The sequence below is a fragment of the Neoarius graeffei genome, chromosome 10 (assembly GCF_027579695.1).
Source record: "Neoarius graeffei isolate fNeoGra1 chromosome 10, fNeoGra1.pri, whole genome shotgun sequence".
Classification (NCBI taxonomy): Eukaryota; Metazoa; Chordata; class Actinopteri; order Siluriformes; family Ariidae; genus Neoarius; species Neoarius graeffei.
Genome location: NC_083578.1, coordinates 23,743,321 through 23,763,054, shown reverse-complemented (window position 1 = coordinate 23,763,054; position 19,734 = coordinate 23,743,321). Strand labels below are relative to the sequence as shown.

Genomic DNA, 19,734 nt, shown 5'->3' with positions numbered 1-19,734 from the left:
TTCCGGTGTTTTAAATCTCATTCTGACCACGAAGATCTCAATATTTTTCATCAAAACAACTACAATTATATTCTAAAATAGTTATTTATTCACATGAATCAGTTTGATTTGAAAAAATAAGTAGGTAAAGCTATGAAAACTCACTTCAAAGTCTCCCGTGAATCATAACATCAAAACTAGCTGAGGGAAAATTTTGCTGAATACGTCATCAGAAACAGTGAGAGCGAGAGAACATCCCTATAAAAGTGATCTGATTGATATTCACGAGTAATCCAGTCGGAAACCGATCAGAAGAGAGAGAGCGAGAGAGAGAGAGCCTGAGTGCTTTCCCATGACTCAAAAAGTAAAGCACCGGCAGTTTCCCGACATCCCGTGAGCAGAGTTTTTCCTCTGTTGTACCAACTTCAACCTGCCGTTCCTCCCAAAGTACCGAACAGATCTTAACCAGATACATTTCTTTGGAAAGCAGAGATTATAAGCTTTTTAATGATAGAAAATATTCAAGAGTTAAGCAGTGACCGATTTGGAAACTTAGATGAGCGTCTGCATGCAGAAATTTCACAGCACGGCCAGCGAGCGTCTCGTACTCCAAATAATGGATCTAAATGCACAAACTTATTGAACGCTATATGTGGAAACCCCTCTTAATGATTGGGATCAGGTGTTATGGCTCGAATGTGACCAGGAGGGACACTCCCTATTATTCCTGGTGCCCTGTGTCTGGTCGGAGTTTTATCGCCCCACTCCTGTGAAGGACGGCCCCATGAGGACAGTTGAGGGTTATACCTGTTAAAACTGTTAATATTATAGTCAGGCTGTCTGTTGTTGCCCAAATGAGGATGGGTTCCCTTTTGAGTCTGGTTCCTCTCGAGGTTTCTTCCTCATGTCGTCTGAGGGAGTTTTTCCTTGCCACCGTCGCCACAGGCTTGCTCATTGGGGATAGATTAGGGATAAAATTAGCTCATGTTTTAAGTCGTTCAAATTCTGTAAAGCTGCTTTGCGACAATGTTTATTGTTAAAAGCGCTGTACAAATAAACTTGATTTGATTTGATTCCTATTGGTTTTGGAAGAGGATGTCCAACAAGCTCATATCGGTGTGATGGTCAGGTGTCCACATACTTTTGGCCATATAGTGTTTACACATACAGTACATACAGCGCCTTGCATATTTGCTAAAGAGTTCACCCCCTGAACTTTTCCACATTTCCTATGTCAAGGAGTCTATACAAGATATTCTATATTATTCTATCCACATTCACTGGATATGAGCAATCATGTGCTCTGATTAGCTACTCTGCTACTAGGATATCAGCTCTTATACCGTGAGTAGAGAAAAACAAAATGGCGAAGCGTGTTGCTGAACCAACCGAGGATGAAATAAAAACTCGACTCGAAAACAAAACCCCAAAAATGCAAAAAAGCAATAAAATATGGAATGGAGGGCGTTGTGGCTCAGGTGGATAAGGCGCCATACCATAAATCCGGGGACCCGGGTTTGATTCCGACCCGAGGTCATTTCCCGATCCCTCCCTGTCTCTCTCCTGCTCATTTCCTGTCTCTACACTGTCCTATCCAATAAAGGTAGAAAAAGCCCCCCCCCCCCCCCCCCCCCCAAAAAAAAACTTTAAAAAAATAAATAAATAAATAAAAATATGGAATGAAAACATTTGATCGTAGGAATGTATCTTTTTTTTATTTTTCAAGAATTTATTATTATTATTATTATTATTATTATTATTATTATTGCATTTTTCACAAATTGATGCTCTCATTTTGCTGGTTTGTTTACATTCTCAGCGGAAATGATTTTGTCAGACGTTTTGCATCAAGTTTTTATTTATCGAATTTGCAAAAAATAAAAATGCTCAGTTTCTCAAAATCCCATGAATGTGGATAGAATAAGTTATTCCACTCAATCTCGTTGTACATGGCTTATAGCGCCTCATCAGCTATCGATTTGGTGGAATAATTGTTTTTGATTTTGATTTGACCTTTATTTAACCAGGAAGGTCCCATTGAGGTACAAAGACCTCTTCTTCCAGGGAGTCCTGGCCAAGACAGCATAAAAACAATAACATTATTGTTAAATAATGTAGTTGGATGAAATCCGTATAGTTTGTAAAATGATTTACAAGTAAAAACGTAACAGTTAAGCAAGTTGTGTATGTATACATCTATAAATTAACCTGAAATTATTTCATTTGGAAAGAAACGTAATTACACCCACGAGACAATTTTTGAAGTTTAGAACACGGGTCTTTAAACTTATTCGGTGGGCCGGAATACATCCTGTCTCAGGCTGTGGACACTCTGATTGATCGCCCTCTGATGTTGAGGGTTGAGAAATTGAAGGGAAAAACCTTCAGTACTCCTTGGAACAGATTCTATAAGTCACCAGAACTGTACTGGAGAGATGAACACTCAAAGAATTTGGTGTTTTGATGGTGGCGAAAGCTGTCTAACTGGTCCAAAATCACACAGATCTTCAGTTCGGTTGGGATCTCGTGACTATGAAGGTCATAGCAAACGATTTACATCATTTTCATCCTCATCAAACCATTGTGTCTTCGTTTGAATTGGGGATTTGAATCTTATAACCCTGTGACTGACCAACGAAATTTGTTTGATGCGAATTGCGAGGCGTTTGTTAGTCAAATAGCTAATGCTAGCTACCAACTGTTAAACGAGTTCTGGCATCACACCTTAGTGTAAATGCTATGCTAAAAGCTCGGTCAAAACAAACTTTCTTGGGAGATCTTCGGTTGAAAGCCATGCCTTATGAGACACCTGTGGAAACAAGGCAGCAACCTTCTGTTTCGAATGTAGCCAGTGAGACGTAGCACCCTGTGGATGGGGGCGGGGTCATCCCGGAATGGGCCGTCTGTATGCCACTAATGCACCTTTAACACATTGGGAGAACTGCAGATTTCCATGATGTAATGACTGCTGTTGAGGAGAAAGCATCATAATAAAAAGAGAAATTTCAACTCTTTAATAGGTACACCTACTTTATTTGTACCTAGAGGGGGAATACTTGCTGTAACCCCATGGTTTTGCGTGACTTGTTTTAACAGTTTGCAGCTGCGTGAGTGTACCCTCAGTCACAGAGTCTTGATATGTAATTAATAGCCTAGCCTGCCTTCTACAGTTAATTGCAAACAGTATTGTTATAATGCCTTTATTCTACATGGAAGTCAGCTGTCCTGCTGCATGGAGGGTTTGTCATCTTTTATTGGGCTCTTTCATGAAAGAGTCTTGGCTTCATCATTCAGTGTGGCACTAAAGAGAAAGGCATGTTTCCCGTCTGTAACTCATAGACGCTCTGAAATCAAGGAGCTGTACTGACATGCTTACATATCATTTACCACTGTTACACTGAACAGAGGAGGTGGGCTGAGACACCACTTCCCAGCCACCTACAATGCAGTCCTTGGCACACTTCCCAGAAAACTGAATACACATCCATACCAAGACTCAGCTGACTTCAATGACTCGCATGATGGCAGAGAGAGCCAACGACTCTCTAGGGCCAAGTTTACATTAGACCGTATCTGTCTCGTTTTCTTCGCGGATGCACTGTCCGTTTACATTAAACCACCTGGAAATGCCGGGAAACGGGAATCCGCCAGGGTCCACGTATTCAATCCAGATCGTGTCAGCTCCGGTGCTGTGTAAACATTGAGGATACGCGGATACACTGTGCTGAGCTCTAGCTGGCGTCGTCATTGGACAACGTCACTGTGACATCCACCTTCCTGATTCGCTGGCGTTGGTCATGTGACGCGACTGCTGAAAAACGGCGCGGACTTCCGCCTTGTATCACCTTTCATTAAAGAGTATAAAAGTATGAAAATACTGCAAATACTGATGCAAATACTGCCCATTGTGTAGTTATGATTGTCTTTAGGCTTGCCATCCTTCCACTTGCAAGTGGTAAGTGATATGCGCTGGGATCACACACACAGCGGCTCAGTCCCGAATCACAGCTTGTGCACTTCACTCGCGCGCTCTGTGAGCTGCGCAAGGCCGGAGTGCGCACCCTCCAGAGGGCACTCGCTGTTCAGGGCGGAGTGATTTGGAGCGCAGGATGCCTGCGGAGCCGAGCGTATCCGTGTATTGGTGTTGCTGTGTGCACGCAAATCGTGTATTGGTGTTGCTGTGTGCACATTAATCGTTTTAAAAACGTTAATCTGATGATCCGCTGATACGGTCTAATGTAAACATGGGCTAGGCTACTAACACCATTCACACCCGGACTCCACTGACCCTAACAACCTACAGGATGACTCAACGACTCTCCTCAGGGTTGCTTTTGGTCCACTAGAGGTACCTGGAACTCCCCACTAGTCAGACAGAACCAAAGAAGCCTTTTGGATGAGAGCTGAAATGTCTTCAAGAATTTCAAGCAAGTCCGGTTGCCTTCTTTAGCACCTACGTTTTACTATGACCCGGATGACTGAGAACCTTCACAGACAGACTTCAATCAGTGCGTTTACATGCACATAGAGAGAATCGAATTTCTGCCGTTGCTCGACTGAAATCGAAGTTCAAAATGCCATGTATACACCTTAATTCGGCTGAAATTGAACCGAACTTCATTTCTCGGAATCGAGCTGCACGAACTAGATTATGCGATTTCTGCCGAGCTACTTAGTGCATGTATACCCTATTGAGCTACGTATTCGAGCTACTTACTTCAGCACCGCTCCTTCCGGAAGTGACGAGTGACGAGACCACAAGGGAAACACAACAGCCTCGGTCGGCATGACAACGAATCATGACAACGGCATGAATCTTTTCTTTTTGTGGCACTGTTAAAATTTAGCTCACTTACTGTATCACCAAATACATCTGTACAGCTGTTGCATAGCTGTGAATTGTGTCATTGTATTTGTGTGTATGTATATACACACACAAATATATGTCCAACATCTGAAGAATGTCAATAAAAACAAAACAATTGAACTTGTGTGTTTATTAAGACATAAGTTAAATTGTAAGCAAAAAATATATATTTTTTTGTAAGCAAAAAATGGACTTTAGAAAAATATTAGTGTGCAAAATAAGTTGTCTTACAAAACAGTGGTCTGTGCCGGACAGTTTGTAGCCATACAGTCTGTTAGAGCAAGCCTAACAGCTTGAACACGGAACTGCCAGTGTTGCCAGATTGGGGGGTTTTAAGTGCATTTTAGCGGATTTGAACATGTTTTGGGCTGGAATACGTCAGCAGTATCTGGCAACACTATAGCTCTTCATGACGACAACCGGAAGTGTACCAACACGATGGGGCGTGTAGCGCCACGTGTGGCTCGGGTGCACAATGCACCTTGCACAATAGCCCGATTTCACTTGTGCATGTAGGATTGGATTTCTTTGGCACCCCTGCTGGGACCCTTTGCTCGATTACCGACAGTAGCTCGATTTGGACGTGCATGTAAACGTACTGAATGACTCACATGGTGGCAGAGAAAGCCAACGACCCACAGATCACCCTTACGACCCTCTAGGCTGCTAACACCATTCACACCCGGCCGCCAGTGACCCCAACAACCTACAGGATGACTGAGAGGGTCAACGACCCATGTGACCTCAATGACTCTTCTTAGAGTTGCTTTTGGTCCACTAGAGGGTAAATACTTGGAACTCCCCACTAGTCAGACAGAACCGAAGAAGCTTTTCGGATGAGAGGTGAAATGTCTTCAAGGATTTCAAGCAAGTCCGGTTGCCTTCTTTAGCACCGACGGTTTATGATGACCTGGATGACTGAGAACCTTCACAGACACTGTTACAGTCTCAAACGAGTCATCAGGAGATGACGTATCCCCCCGGCCCCCACATGAAACTCCACTCCAAATTTTCCTAAGTTTAATTGGTTGCCATGGAAATGCGGGAAATCCCAAAATGTCAAAAGGCACTATGAGGTTTTGAGAAAAATTTCCTAATAGAGCGGCGGCTACAATTATCAACAGTCCATAATTATCGAGACCTTTTCAGATTTACCAATAAAAAGCAATTTTACAAAGGTGAGTTTCAGTTACAACAGTTATTATTGGTTAATTAATCAACCGGAAGACCCTCCCCCCTCGCCCTTTGATCTTGTCGTCCGATGACACAGCTTGTTACCCGGCATGGAATTTTTTTTTAGCACGATCAGCAATTTGAGGAAAACCCGGACATTATTATGGCAGGTAAGCATGGTGGAAAGATCATGGACATGTTTTTACTCATCAAATTCACTGATATTTCATGACATCCTTGTCGAAACCTACTTTGTTTCTTACTCTTTCATTTGACCGTCACCATTTTGTATCTAAACGCGCGTTTGAGAATCACGTGAGGTGTCGATAATAGTGATCACTTTCACCGGTGTCCACCATTATCGACACCCTGTGGGATTAAGGGACATTTACAACTGTTATGGATCGATCTTTGTGTAACGTTGTTGAAGTAGATGAAGTACTTTAAAATAAAATAAAGGTGCTGTGATTTTATAATTTTTTTTTCTGATTCATAACAGAATGGAATGTTTATAGAGTATTTGGAATCCTGTTGCAATAAATAGAATTAGACCAGAATTAAATTCCTAGCATATAAAAAAATGACATGCTTGAAATATTCGGATTTTTCTGTTCCATTCAGAAAATATTTTTTGCAGTTTGTTGTAAATATCTACCACATATTACAATATCAGTGGACATTTTATATTTTTAGATGTAAATATATAACGTTTTTTGGTTCGAGGAATGACATGCGACCTTTGACCTGGATTTTCGTGTGGTTACAATGTCAATTCCCTGTTGATATTTACTGGTAAACTACAAAACTAGAAATTAATACAAACAACAACAAATGATTAATAAAATGTGATCTACGAAAATACTTAGAAAGTGGAACAAATAGATTTTCTGCAGCTCACTTGTTTACAAGCATTAGAATTACTTCCTCATTTACAGTACGTAAGCACCGACATCCATATATTTATATAAAAGACATTTTGTACTAAATATAAGTCTGTGTAAAACAACTTTTAAATAAAAACTGTTTTGTTTACCTGATACCACATAGCAGTTATTTTTTTTAACAAATAATCATCTGGATGTCGATAATTGTGGAATGGTGTCGATAACTGTGGACAAAGGTGTCGATAACTGTGGAACGGTGTCACGTGATCTGATACGCTAAGTAATCAGGAATCAACTCATTTTTATTCCAGTGGAAGTTTGAGTAATTATTCATGCACAATTTACGTATTGAAAGTCTTTTCTACTTTTGAAACGGCCAAAAGATCGTTAAGGTGTCGATAATTGTAGCCACTGCTCTAGTTTTTGAGCTATCCTCCGGAAACTGAAATGTTGACAGACGGACAGAGCGATAGCGATATCCTCCCGCATTAGATAAAAATTGCATGATTTTAGCTTTATCATAAAATACAGTACTGTGGAAAAGTCTTTTTTTTTTCATACAAAGTTTATTATAAATTTCTATTTTATGACTTCTACATTATCACAGAAGGGAACCGTCAGGGTCTTGTAGGCCTTCAGAGAAGCCTCAAACATATCAGCATTTCAAATATTACATTTAATTTCTTTCATTCTTTAATTACTTTCATTCTTTCATTAGAATTATTCTCTTCTAATTCTAATTTGGCCTCATTTTCTATCAAATGTGCTTCAGAAATGAAAGGGTTACTGTCCTGAAAACATTAAAATCGAGTTATCCAAGGAGATGTTTTGTTTGTTGTGTCTAGCTTGAGAAGAGTTTCGAGCTGCTCACTCATTGGTTAGGACTTCATTGCCGGGACAGAAGGCCATGGCAGTGTGTGTTTATATAGGAAGTGACAGGTGAATTAACCAGTCAGATTTTGATTTATAGTGGGAGGGACCAAAAATTTTATCGCCCTAGGCCTTCTCAAAGGCCAATGTGAGCTTAACCTCAAGTCGTTTCTCAGTAGTGTTAGCGAATGCTAATAAAGCAGTCAAGACAGTGCTATCAAGAGCAAGTAGCACAGGCTAATGACTGAGAAATTAAGATTTCTGTTCCAGACTCTTCTTCCACGCACGCTCACGACAGTATTTTTCACTCAGACTTAAAGGGGATATTCTGGACCAATTTCGTTTTTTTTTTTTTATATGAAAGTATGTCCCTTTACACACTCATCCAGAAGGGTAATTTTGCACAAGGCCATCTGTCTACAGCAGAAAAAAATAAAATAACAAAACGCGTCTGGAAAAATCCCAAGGGAGTCTGGAGCCAGATTCGTGACGTTACCTGCGGAAGCGCCAGCAGGCTGCGAGAGCTTTGCACGGTTTCAGTGCACAGCCTGTGTAGACCAAGCGCTCCCATTTCTCTCTCATTGCCCAGTCTTTTGGAAAACGATGACTAATCCCATCAAGATTGGTGTTGCTACACCCTCCTACGATACATCTGTTAACCATTTTAATAATTATGCGATAACGTTGAAGAAATTTGCAGAAAACCACCAGGTCGTTTTCTCATAAACAAACCAACGCTGACGTAGGATTCAGAGGGAGGCGTCCTGCACGCGACGTCACGAAAATCAGTGTTTGCCGGGAAATCCAAATGCCAAGTTTTTTCAGAGGCGGACCAATTCGCCTCAAATGGCTTGATTTCAACTGAATTTTTCTGGTATTGCGCAAGGTAAAATAAATTTGCAGAGAATGCAGAATGTTACAGATATTTGACCCAAATTTAATATAAAACAGGAGAATTACATTGATCTTGCTCCTGAATTTACCTGTAATATGCACTTTAAGTATTCATTTCCCTGTGTAATTTACTTAGTTACTTTTAAAATCAACATCGACAACGACACACAACAGAGCGACCTGGAGCCTGCCGCTAATCCCTTACAAAATCCTTTGCCCTGTTGCTGTTTTGGTGTGTCTGGCTAAGGTTTGGCTGAGCTGAAGTCCCAGCTCTAATAGTAACAGTTCGCCACTACATTACCGAGTCAGTACAAAAGCATTTTAAAGTTCTAAACGTTCGTTTTTTTCCAGCACAAAATTAAATGTTACAGGAAAAAAAAAGTTTGTATCTGAGCAGCGTATTACAGAAGAGAGCACTTTTCAGATTAAAAAAGAAAACATAATGAAGGCTACTGGGTTTTGGTGCAAAATGAAGAAGCGAGTGCGACATGTCAAAGTGTCCAGAAGGTTCTGGAAGATGCTCAGTAAAACCTACAGCTCATTTTCTTATAAAACTGCACCTGAGACTACTATTTTTTTTTAAAGCAAAGGGTCGTCTCACACCAAATACTGACTTTGTTTCATTTATTATGGCGTACTGCTTACTGTTTATAGTATTTTTTAAAATTTTTTTGGTCTCCAGCATTTCTTTACATGCGCCTAAGACTTCTGCACAGTACAATATATGCTCACTGGCCACTATTCGGAACATCAAGTCAAGTTTATTTGTAAAGCGCTTTTAACAATAAACATTGTCGCAAAGCAGCTTTACAGAATTTGAACGACTTAAAACATGAGCTAATTTTATCCCTAATCTATCCCCAATGAGCAAGCCTGTGGCGACGGTGGCAAGGAAAAACTCCCTCAGACGACATGAGGAAGAAACCTCGAGAGGAACCAGACTCAAAAGGGAACCCATCCTCATTTGGGCGACAACAGACAGCCTGACTATAATATTAACAGTTTTAACATGAGGACAGTTTCGTTGATGTTATAACTCTTCATTGATGGAAACTTGAGTGCAAAACTGTTCATGACAATTGCAGTCCTAAAGTTAGCAAGACAACTGTAGTCCTCAGCCATAAAAGCATTACTGTAAGAGTCCAGAGCGTCCTCCAGGTATAACCCTCAACTGTCCTCATGGGGCCGTCCTTCACAGGAGCGGTGCAATAAAACTCCGACCAGACACAGGGCACCAGGATGGATCAAGCAGGTCCGAGGGGCAGAAGAGGCCAGCATCTCAATCCCAGGACCAACATGTAACTCAGAGGGACAGATGGGGGGGGGGAAGAGAGAGAGAGAAAGAAAACACGTTGTTAGGTATGCCCTAAAAATGACAAGTATTAAATCTGTGTGGTAGGCTCGCAGAGACGAGAGTCTTTACATCAGGCATAACACACAACAATGGCATGTTAATATGGTAAAAAATATATCATGACCTGCTCTGGCTGGATGCTTGATTGGGTGATGGGAGCACACTCCTCAGCAATGATGAGATGCAGATGGGACCCTTAGGGCTGGCCAAGACAATTCAGTGACATTTCACCGGGTCTGGGACATGCGACAGAATGTCTGACGGCCGATTCCCTGCAGGCTACGATAGCCAGTCGAGGTCTCCACCCTCTCCACCAAAAGATTTCCTGTTGACTCCATGTAACTCAGAGGGACAGATTTGGGGTGGGGGAGGGGAGGGAAAGAAAACACAGGTGGTTAGGTATGCCCAATGTCACCTGAATAAGTAGGAGCAGTATACATATTGCACCGAGTACAAGCAGGGACTCCGGCAACTAACTATGACAGCATAACTAAAAGGAGAGAGCCAGAAGGTAACACAGGCATGAGGGAGCCCCGGGACATAAAGCAGCCAGCCACTACACCGTCAACAAACTCGAGTGAGCAAGCGAGTGGGGACTGACAGCATCCATACAGCCCAGTTTACCAAAACACTCTATGTCTGAGGACCCTCTAGATCTACACCTTTACCTCATAAACACCATTAACAAAAGGCTTGACTAAACAGATATGTTTTCAGCCTAGACTTAAATGCTGAGACTGTGTCTGATTCCCGAACATTACTTGGAAGGCTGTTCCATAACTGTGGGGCTTTGTAAGAAAAGGCTCTGCCCCCTGATGTAGCCTTCACTATACGAGGTACCAGCAGATAGCCTGCACCTTTTGATCTAAGTAGGCGTGGCGGGTCATAGAGGACCAGAAGTTCACTCAGGTACTGTGGTGCGAGACCATTTAGTGCTTTAACCCTTTGGTGACTGACCCCTTGAAAATGGTTCCTCCAGGAACCATGACGTTTCAGTTGTCAAGACAATGGAAAAACTAAAATACAAATACAAGAGCATTTTGTTTTGTGCACAAGAGCATTGTGACGTATCTTTCTGTTTTTGTATTTTAGTTTTTCCGTTGTCTTGACAACTGAAACGTCATCGTTCCTGGAGGAACCATTTTCAAGGGGTCAGTCACCAAAGGGTTAAAGGTCAATAGTAGTATTTTATAATCAATCTGTTTATAAACATCTGTTCACTTGTTCATTCATCCAGTCAGCCAATCATATGGCATCAGCCCCAAGACGTTTTTCCAATCTTCAGCTCTTCAGCGTGGTCTTCTGCTCTTGTCGACCATTTGTGTCAAAGTTCACTGTGCTGTGTGTTCTGAGAGTGAGCTTTTCTACTCACCATGGTTGTACAAGAGCGTTTATTTGAGTTTTTGTAGCCTTCTTGTCAGCTCACACCCGCCTGGCCATTCTTTTCTAACCTCGCTCATCAACACGACGTTTCCACCTGCAGAACTGCCAATTACTGGATGATGATGGTTTTTTTTTTTTTTTTTTGCACCATTTTGTGTAAACTCTAGAGACTGTTGTGTGTGAAAATCCCAGGAGATCAGCAGTTTCTGAAATACTGTCTGGCACCAAGAACTGTGCCACAGTCAAAGTCACCAAGATCACAGTTTCCACACATTCTGTTGCTTAGGTGAGAATATGTCCTGTATCTGCATGATTTTATACACTGCGCTGCTGCAGCATGTCCAGCTGAACGGATAACTGCATGAATGAGCAGGTTTACGGGTGTGCCTAATAAAGTGGCCGTGAGTGTATTTCTAAATATTTTAATTTATGAGTGCATGTTTATTTTCTACCAGGTAAGTAGATCACTGTTTGACACTGTAAATCACGGGCGATTGCTCTAAGACAACGAGGGAGGCTCAGCCTCCTCTAAAAATGACGAACATGGTGTAGGATGAATTGCGCTAGGCTTATGTTATAGCCGACCTTATAACATTGCTATTTCAGATCCAGAATCATAGAAATATATGTGCTCAACCCAACTACAGTGCGAAAACATTCCGTTATAACTTTCCCCACTTCGCCTAATGTGTGCGTGAGTTTTTCCCCCTCGTGACAGTGCGATGCAGCCCAGTCTCAGTGGATTGGGAGCTATGCGCTTGTCAATCTCAAAATGCAAGACGATTATTGGACAAATACTGCGAAAATGCCCGCCCACGGAGTCTCACGGACTCCCAGCCTCAATGGACTTCAACGGCATTTGGGAGCTATGCGCTTTTCAATCTCAAAATGCAAGACGGTTATTGGACAAATACTGCGAAAACGCCCGCCTATGGACTCCAAGCCTCACATGGGAGGGACATGGCAGTTTCCGCGAGGAGACTGGTGATTGGTGAAAGTGGCCGGATATTTTCTTTGATTGACAGCTCGTTTCAACTATAGACAGGCAGCGGTACAGTGTTGCCAGATTGGGGGGTTTCCCGCCCAATTGGGCGGTTTTAAGTGCATTTTGGCGGGTTTTGAACATATTTTGGGCTGGATAACGTCAGCAGTATCTGGCAACATCAGTTCAGTCCCATGCGGATTTGCAAGTGCTGTGGTGTATTGTAAGCGATCAGCTTACATTTCGATTTCATTCATTACATACGGTTTCTACCAGCTTTTTTAGTTTGTATATATTTTCATTGTAAATAAAGTGTAAATATAGTGTTGTCAAGTTTGCTATCTTAGTTCCAGAAATGTCGTTTATTTGAGTGACTGAACTTGAACTTGAGGGGGCTAGTCAGCTAGCAAGAAAGCTGCCCACGGATGCCAAGCATTGCTGATTTAATTTTGGCGAAGCCATTTGCCAGCCTTCCTTTCGAGAAAAAAATTAAAATTAAAGAGCAGGGTAGACCAACGCCTCAAACTGACTTGGTGAAAAAGGTAGGGAATAATACTCGTTCCTTTCAGCTCTCCTGGTACAAGAAAGTGAATTGGCTAACAGCAAGTGACCCACATCAACAACAGTAAATAGGCTACTTTAGTAATATGTCATGGATGGACCAAAAATATAGAATCTATTTAAAATGTTTATGCTGAGTATATTATATTGGAATATATGTTTTTCTGGATATGAATTAAACACAGCTACAATTTGGAAAACATTTTTAAACAAAAACACAGCCTAGGTCAATTTTTAAACAACATGCCACAATTTTAAAATATAAAATGTTAAAATATACACACACCCCCAACACCACCATCATGTATATTGGACAGTAGGCTAATGGGCCAAAAGAACCTGTTATTTCACAGTTTGTGACGCTGCCAACAATCAGCCAGATCAGAGGCAAGAGTATGGGCAAAATTGATGTGTTTTTTCTTTTAAAATCTGGAAATATCGTAACCGACCAGCCTCCCCTGTTTGAAAGACTACCAGCCGCCACTGCTGTAAATATAGCAGAGTTGCGCAGACTACAAGATAAGATGCAGCTATTTATTCTATCTACACTACTGTTCAAAAGTTTGGGGTCACCCAGACAATGTTGTGTTTTCCATGAAAAGTCACACTTTTATTTACCACCATAAGTTGTAAAATGAATAGAAAATCTAGTCAAGACATTTTTCTGGCCATTTTGAGCATTTAATCGACCCCACAAATGTGATGCTCCAGAAACTCAATCTGCTCAAAGGAAGGTCAGTTTTATAGCTTCTCTAAAGAGCTCAACTGTTTTCAGCTGTGCTAACATGATTGTACAAGGGTTTTCTAATCATCCATTAGCCTTCTGAGGCAATGAGCAAACACATTGTACCATTAGAACACTGGAGTGAGAGTTGCTGGAAATGGGCCTCTATACACCTATGGAGATATTGCACCAAAAACCAGACATTTGCAGCTAGAATAGTCATTTACCACATTAGCAATGTATAGAGTGGATTTCTGATTAGTTTAAAGTGATCGTCATTGAAAAGAACAGTGCTTTTCTTTCAAAAATAAGGACATTTCAAAGTGACCCCAAACTTTTGAACGGTAGTGTACATTCACTGGATATGAGCAATCGCGCGCTCTGATTGGCTACTCTACTACTAGGAAATCAGCTCATATACCGTGAGTAGGGGAAAACAAAATGGCGGCACTCATCAAGTCAGATATATCACTTTATCAAGTATTTAAAAGAAACAGAAATAGATAAAAGAATATCTCAATATCTCCTGTTCCACACTCCAGCCCAGTCGGTGGCAGTAATGCACCTTTAAGTTGGTTTGCCAACCACCAAAAAACCCTAAAGAAGAACATAGCGGACCGTATTACTGAACCAACCGAAGACGAAATAAAAACTCTACTCGAAAACAAAACCCCAAAAAATAGGAAAAAAGCAACAAAATATGGAATAAAAGTATTTGGTGGTGAGAACGTCTTTTTTTATTTTTCAAGAATTATTATTATTATTATTGTATTATTCACAAATTGCTACTGCCGGTTTGTTTACATTCTAAGCGGAAATTATTTTGTCGGACATTTTGTGTCAAGTTTTTATTGATCGAATTTGCAACAAATAATCATAAAAATGCTCTGTTTCTCAAAATCCAGTGAATGTGGATAGAATAAACCAGTTATTCCACTCAATCTCGTCGTACACGGCTAATAGCCAACTCGGCGCTATGCTCCTCATCGGCTATCAGCTCATGTGAGACTCGATTTCATGGAATAACTGTTTAGTGTGTGTGCTGTAATTAGTTGCCTCTGGCGAATTTCTTTTTCTTTTTTGTGTCCATCAATAATGTTTATATAATGGGCGTCGAAACGCTACCCTCCTACCTCACCTGTTTGTTGTTAAAACTAACTGTGGTTTTCTCGTATGTGCGTTTGTTCATTTGGACTGGCCTCGGTTTTAAACATGGGTTTAATATTGTGGGAACGCAGCCACTATTTTCGATGACATCAACCCTATTGAGTCACTAACTATTAGAAAATGATTAAACAGTTCTTTTGTCTGTATAGAGGCTTTGCACTGTCACATGACCCCCATAGGAACGGTAACTACGCCGCTAGGACAGGAAGCAGCTTGCCGTGCTTCATTCAGCCGAGTTAGTTGTCATTGATCGGTATGGGAAGGTTTTGCTACGTTTTTGGATATGCAAATCGTTTTGAACGAAATAAAAGCATCAGATTTTTTTAATTTACCAAAAGTAATTTGTCATCATAGGGGAAAAAGCTAGATAGATTTCTAAACATAGAAGGGAAAAATGGGTGAAAAAACATTCGGCGGGACTCTGTGATTTGAGGGCAATCAGCACATGCATAGAAGGACATAGAGGCTTTGTGAAGTATTATCATTATCACTGTCATGTTTATTTCTAACCATGTTTATGACTCTGCTTTCGGTTTCGTTTGTGGTTTGTTTTTGTAAATATCACGCCTGCACTTAGATCCGTTTACCGCCGCAGACCTGACAGAATACTTTACAAAGTCTCTGTGTCCTTATATGCGCATGCTGATTGTGCTCAAATCAGCATCAGGTGTTTCCCATAATGACTGGGTCCCAAGCGCACGCACAACGTACTCCGAAGGATCCCCGAATATAAATGCACTTTTTAAGTCTCGGTGAAGGTTACGCTGTGCCGAGCTGCTGTGTAGAGGCTCATGTTCGCTTCACTGTATAAGAATGAGCACCACGCTGCACTTCTGATTTTTTTTTTTTAATTCTTACCTTCGTGGAAATGAAGTGAGCATACCATAAGGTTTTTGACCTCTCCGTTTGACACCGAGTCCCGCGGAATGTTTGCGAGCCATTTTTTTCCGTTCTATGTTTAGAAATTTCTCTAGTTCTTTTCCCCCCGAAGATGAATTACATTAGGTAAATTTAAAAAAAAATCTGATGTCTTTGTTTTGTTCAAAATGATTTGCACACCCAAAAATGCAGCCAAACCTTCCCATACTGATCAGTAAGCGCTAACTCGTCTGAACAAAGCACTACAAGCATGGCGGCGTAGTTACCGTTGCTGTGGGGGTCGTGTGACGGTGCAAAGCCTCTATTAGCAAATTCATGGGATTTGCACAGCAAAATCTGAGGTATATTTTTATTAGGTGTTTCACATTCTTACCTGTGCTTACAGTATATTAGCCAGACAATACAGCAGGTCTAACATATATGTTCTGTGGTTGGGCAGATTTTGAAGATCTTTGTGGATAACCCATTCCCTATCACACTGCTGAAGCAGAACACATCTGTGCGCTGCTTGGACATGAGCACATCTCGCAGTAAGCTGGCCGTCGTGGACGAGCACAACACCTGCCTGGTCTACGACATCCAGACCAAAGAGCTGCTTTTCCAGGTTAGGCCCAGATCCAGATTGATCACACAACCACTTCCCTTTGTGTTTCCTGTTTATCAGAGAGATGCAGGCAGATGATGGTGGGTTTACCAGTTTCGCGCCACAGAATTACGCTTCCAGTTTAGCTCGAACCCAGGCTACAAGCAATGCAAGCCAGCTTCAGGAACTTTAAGACAAGAAGTTAAAGAAATATGGCATGTTGTCCACGTCTAATTCACAGATACTCCATAGATAACAGTATAGTTTTGACAATGATAATAGCATACAAAACTCATGTGCGCTACAGAAGTCCTCTAATCTGCTGCATACATTTGAGAAAAAGATTTACTGGACACAGATTTTCTCCTGGTCCCTCAAAGAATTTATTCTCGACACCCAAGAAAGAATCTTAGCTTGGGTTGTATGTCTAAAGCTGTATTCGCACCAATGATTGAAAATGAGAAATGTCACAGGGAGTGAAAATGAAACCTGAAAACATGGTAAATTATGAGATTGATTGATTTGATTTAGAAGATTACAATCATTATATTGTTGCATATATTTTATAAGCTACCTGGCACTCCCATTAGGTTTTAACCCTCTGGAGTCGGTGAAACTCGGCAGGTTTAGACTACGTGTAAGTGGGAGCAGTTTAGCTCCCACTTACACGTTCATAAAAGACTATTCACATGGTAACAGCATAATGATCACTTTCACTGTTTTGCTTTCGATTGGTTTCTCTTTCGCGGTGGGAACGCCCACCGTAAACAGGATAAATCTGTCAGCCATAGTTTAGGCTACCTGTTTGGAGGTAAAATGTGTTGCGAGATGGCACACGGATTTGTGAGAGAGCGCTTCAGATGATTCAGGACAGAGATTCAATTTCAGCGGTTCATCAGATCTTGAGAACTGCGACACTGATGATGAGCGGTGTCATTTTGATCTTTGACCCGATCCAGTCGAAGATCAACGCGAGTAAGTATAAATATTTCTTCTATTTATTATGAGCAGATCGGTTGATATGCGTGCACTGTAGTGCATACACAGGAAAACTGACAGCAATATTTCTAGAGTTAAAAGTATTTTCCTCAAAAAGAGTTAGTTTTGCTCTATTTTGAGTTTAGAGAGTAAAATTTGGAGTGGGAGCAAAATTGTGTGCAACAAAATTGAGTAATTGTGCAACAGAGTTGGTTGTAGCTCTGAACTGAGTAAAATAGTACAAGAGTTAATTTCAAGACCCACTGAAAAGAGTAAAACTTAAAAATACCAGATAAATGAAGCTGTTGTAAAAAGCAGTTTAGGATGATGTTGGATTGTGTGAAAAAACATTACCTTACCCATCTTTTCGAACCGTTTTGATCACTTGACCTGATGGGATTAAGAGTTGGCAGTGGGAGGGGTTTTCACTCTTCTCATTGAATGGAATGGATTTTTTTTTTTTTTTACATTTTTCATTGAATACCCCTCCTACTGCCAACCCTTTATCCCAAACCAATAGGACATATATATTTTTGATGGCCAGTTAATTATCCAAATCAATGGAGCATGCTTGATACATTCCTAAGACTGAATAGAATCACCTCAAGTGACCAAAACAGTTCATCACAATGGGTAAGGTCATGTTTCTTCACACATTCCAACACAGTTCTAAAACTGCTTTTTACAGCATCTTCATTTATCCGGTATTTTTTTTAAACGTACAATCATGATATACATACTACATAGATATTATTGTAGCTGCACTTGTGCTGAATACAAAAAAATCATATGACTTTGAAAATACTGCTTCAGGGATGAGGGTTCTCCGCTTTTCGTCGGATTTCCGCTTTTTCTGAGTAAAAAACGAGCTTTTTATATTATGCCAAATCCGTTAGATTTTTTTTAAATTAATTTCAGGGGGTTGGGGTATGTTCCTTCATGCTGTTCAAACTTTATTAACTCCAACGATGTTTACACGTTATTTGTAAGTCGCCATCTTTAGTTTCGTTTAATCTCGTTGAATGTGATGTAAAATTTGTGTTATCTACATTGTTATTGGTCAAAACATCGATGTTGAGACCATAATAGCCAATGAAAACAGTTTTTACAAAGACACCCACATCCTCTTTCTTTTATCAAAACTTACACATGTTCGTGAGCTGCATATCAAAAATACTTTCCTCTAATCGGCGATTTTTCTCAAGATGCCGAATACTATTGACAAGCGAGATGAAGCGAAGGTACGTGAAATTGATGCTGGTATAAAAAAACAAGTTTAGCAAAGCAAGAGAGGAGTGTGAGAGAGAGCAGAAGAGAGCCAGGTTAGAGCATGTAAAAACACAGGAGGAGCTGGCTAATGAAAGAAAAAGGAAAAAAGAGAGGACTGATAAGCTTTTGGGGCGGCACGGTGGTGTAGTGGTTAGCGCTGTCGCCTCACAGCAAGAAGGTCCGGGTTCGAGCCCCGTGGCCGGCGAGGGTCTTTCTGTGTGGAGTTTGCATGTTCTCCCCGTGTCCGCGTGGGTTTCCTCCGGGTGCTCCGGTTTCCCCCACAGTCCAAAGGCATGCAGGTTAGGTTAACTGGTGACTCTAAATTGACCGTAGGTGTGAATGTGAGTGTGAATGGTTGTCTGTGTCTATGTGTCAGCCCTGTGGTGACCTGGCGACTTGTCCAGGGTGTACCCTGCCTTTCGCCCGTAGTCAGCTGGGATAGGCTCCAGCTTGCGTGCGACCCTATAGAACAGGATAAAGCGGCTACAGATAATGAATGAGATGAGATGAGCTTTTGGCTTTGGTTAAGAAGCTGAAGTCTAAATGATCAAATGAAAATTTGTTTCAAAAATAACTGGGAACTGTAAATAACTTTTAACTGTAAAAAGTGTGAATAGACATTTTCCTTTTGAAGAAAACATACAAGTGATGTGGACAATAAGATAAAGACGGTCCCCGTAAAATATGCATTTGTTTGATTCAATACATTGAATATATGATGATTTCAATTATAGCTGACAGTGTTGATAACTGTATAACTTTAAAGTTTAAATAGACATTGTGAAGAAATCATATCCAAGTAATGTGGACATTAGGAAAAGGTCAGTTTCCATAAGATATGAATGTTTTTATTTAATTCAATATATTGAATATATGAAAATTTGAATTATTAATGGAACTGTAAATAACTATGGATTTTAATGGACATTTTTTTAGAAAAACATGTTGACAATGAGTAATAACCAGTCCCCATAAAATGTAGATATTATTTTGAATTAATGCAATACACATATTGATTTTGATACATATTGTTCTATATAATAGTGTTTTTATTTCAATAAGTATTAAAATAGGCATCAGGTGTTTTAATTAACTACAGCTCAGATTGCAGGAAATAGGGTGTGTAAGGTCTCATTTTGAAAAAAAATTCCCGGGGGGTGTTCCCCTGGACCCCCCCTTACACTACC

The 19,734-nt window shown here is 40.7% G+C and overlaps 1 protein-coding gene across 3 annotated transcripts in view; it reads left to right on the top strand.

The window, feature by feature from the left end:
* Positions 1 to 19,734, top strand: part of ift122 (intraflagellar transport 122 homolog (Chlamydomonas)) — a 190,742-nt gene that overhangs the window by 65,814 nt on the left and 105,194 nt on the right. For all 3 annotated transcript variants that reach the window (XM_060931573.1, XM_060931572.1, XM_060931570.1), the window contains exon 13: positions 16,157 to 16,321. In XM_060931573.1, the coding sequence (XP_060787556.1) occupies positions 16,157 to 16,321 (165 nt within the window). The remainder of the gene's footprint in view (positions 1 to 16,156; positions 16,322 to 19,734) is intronic.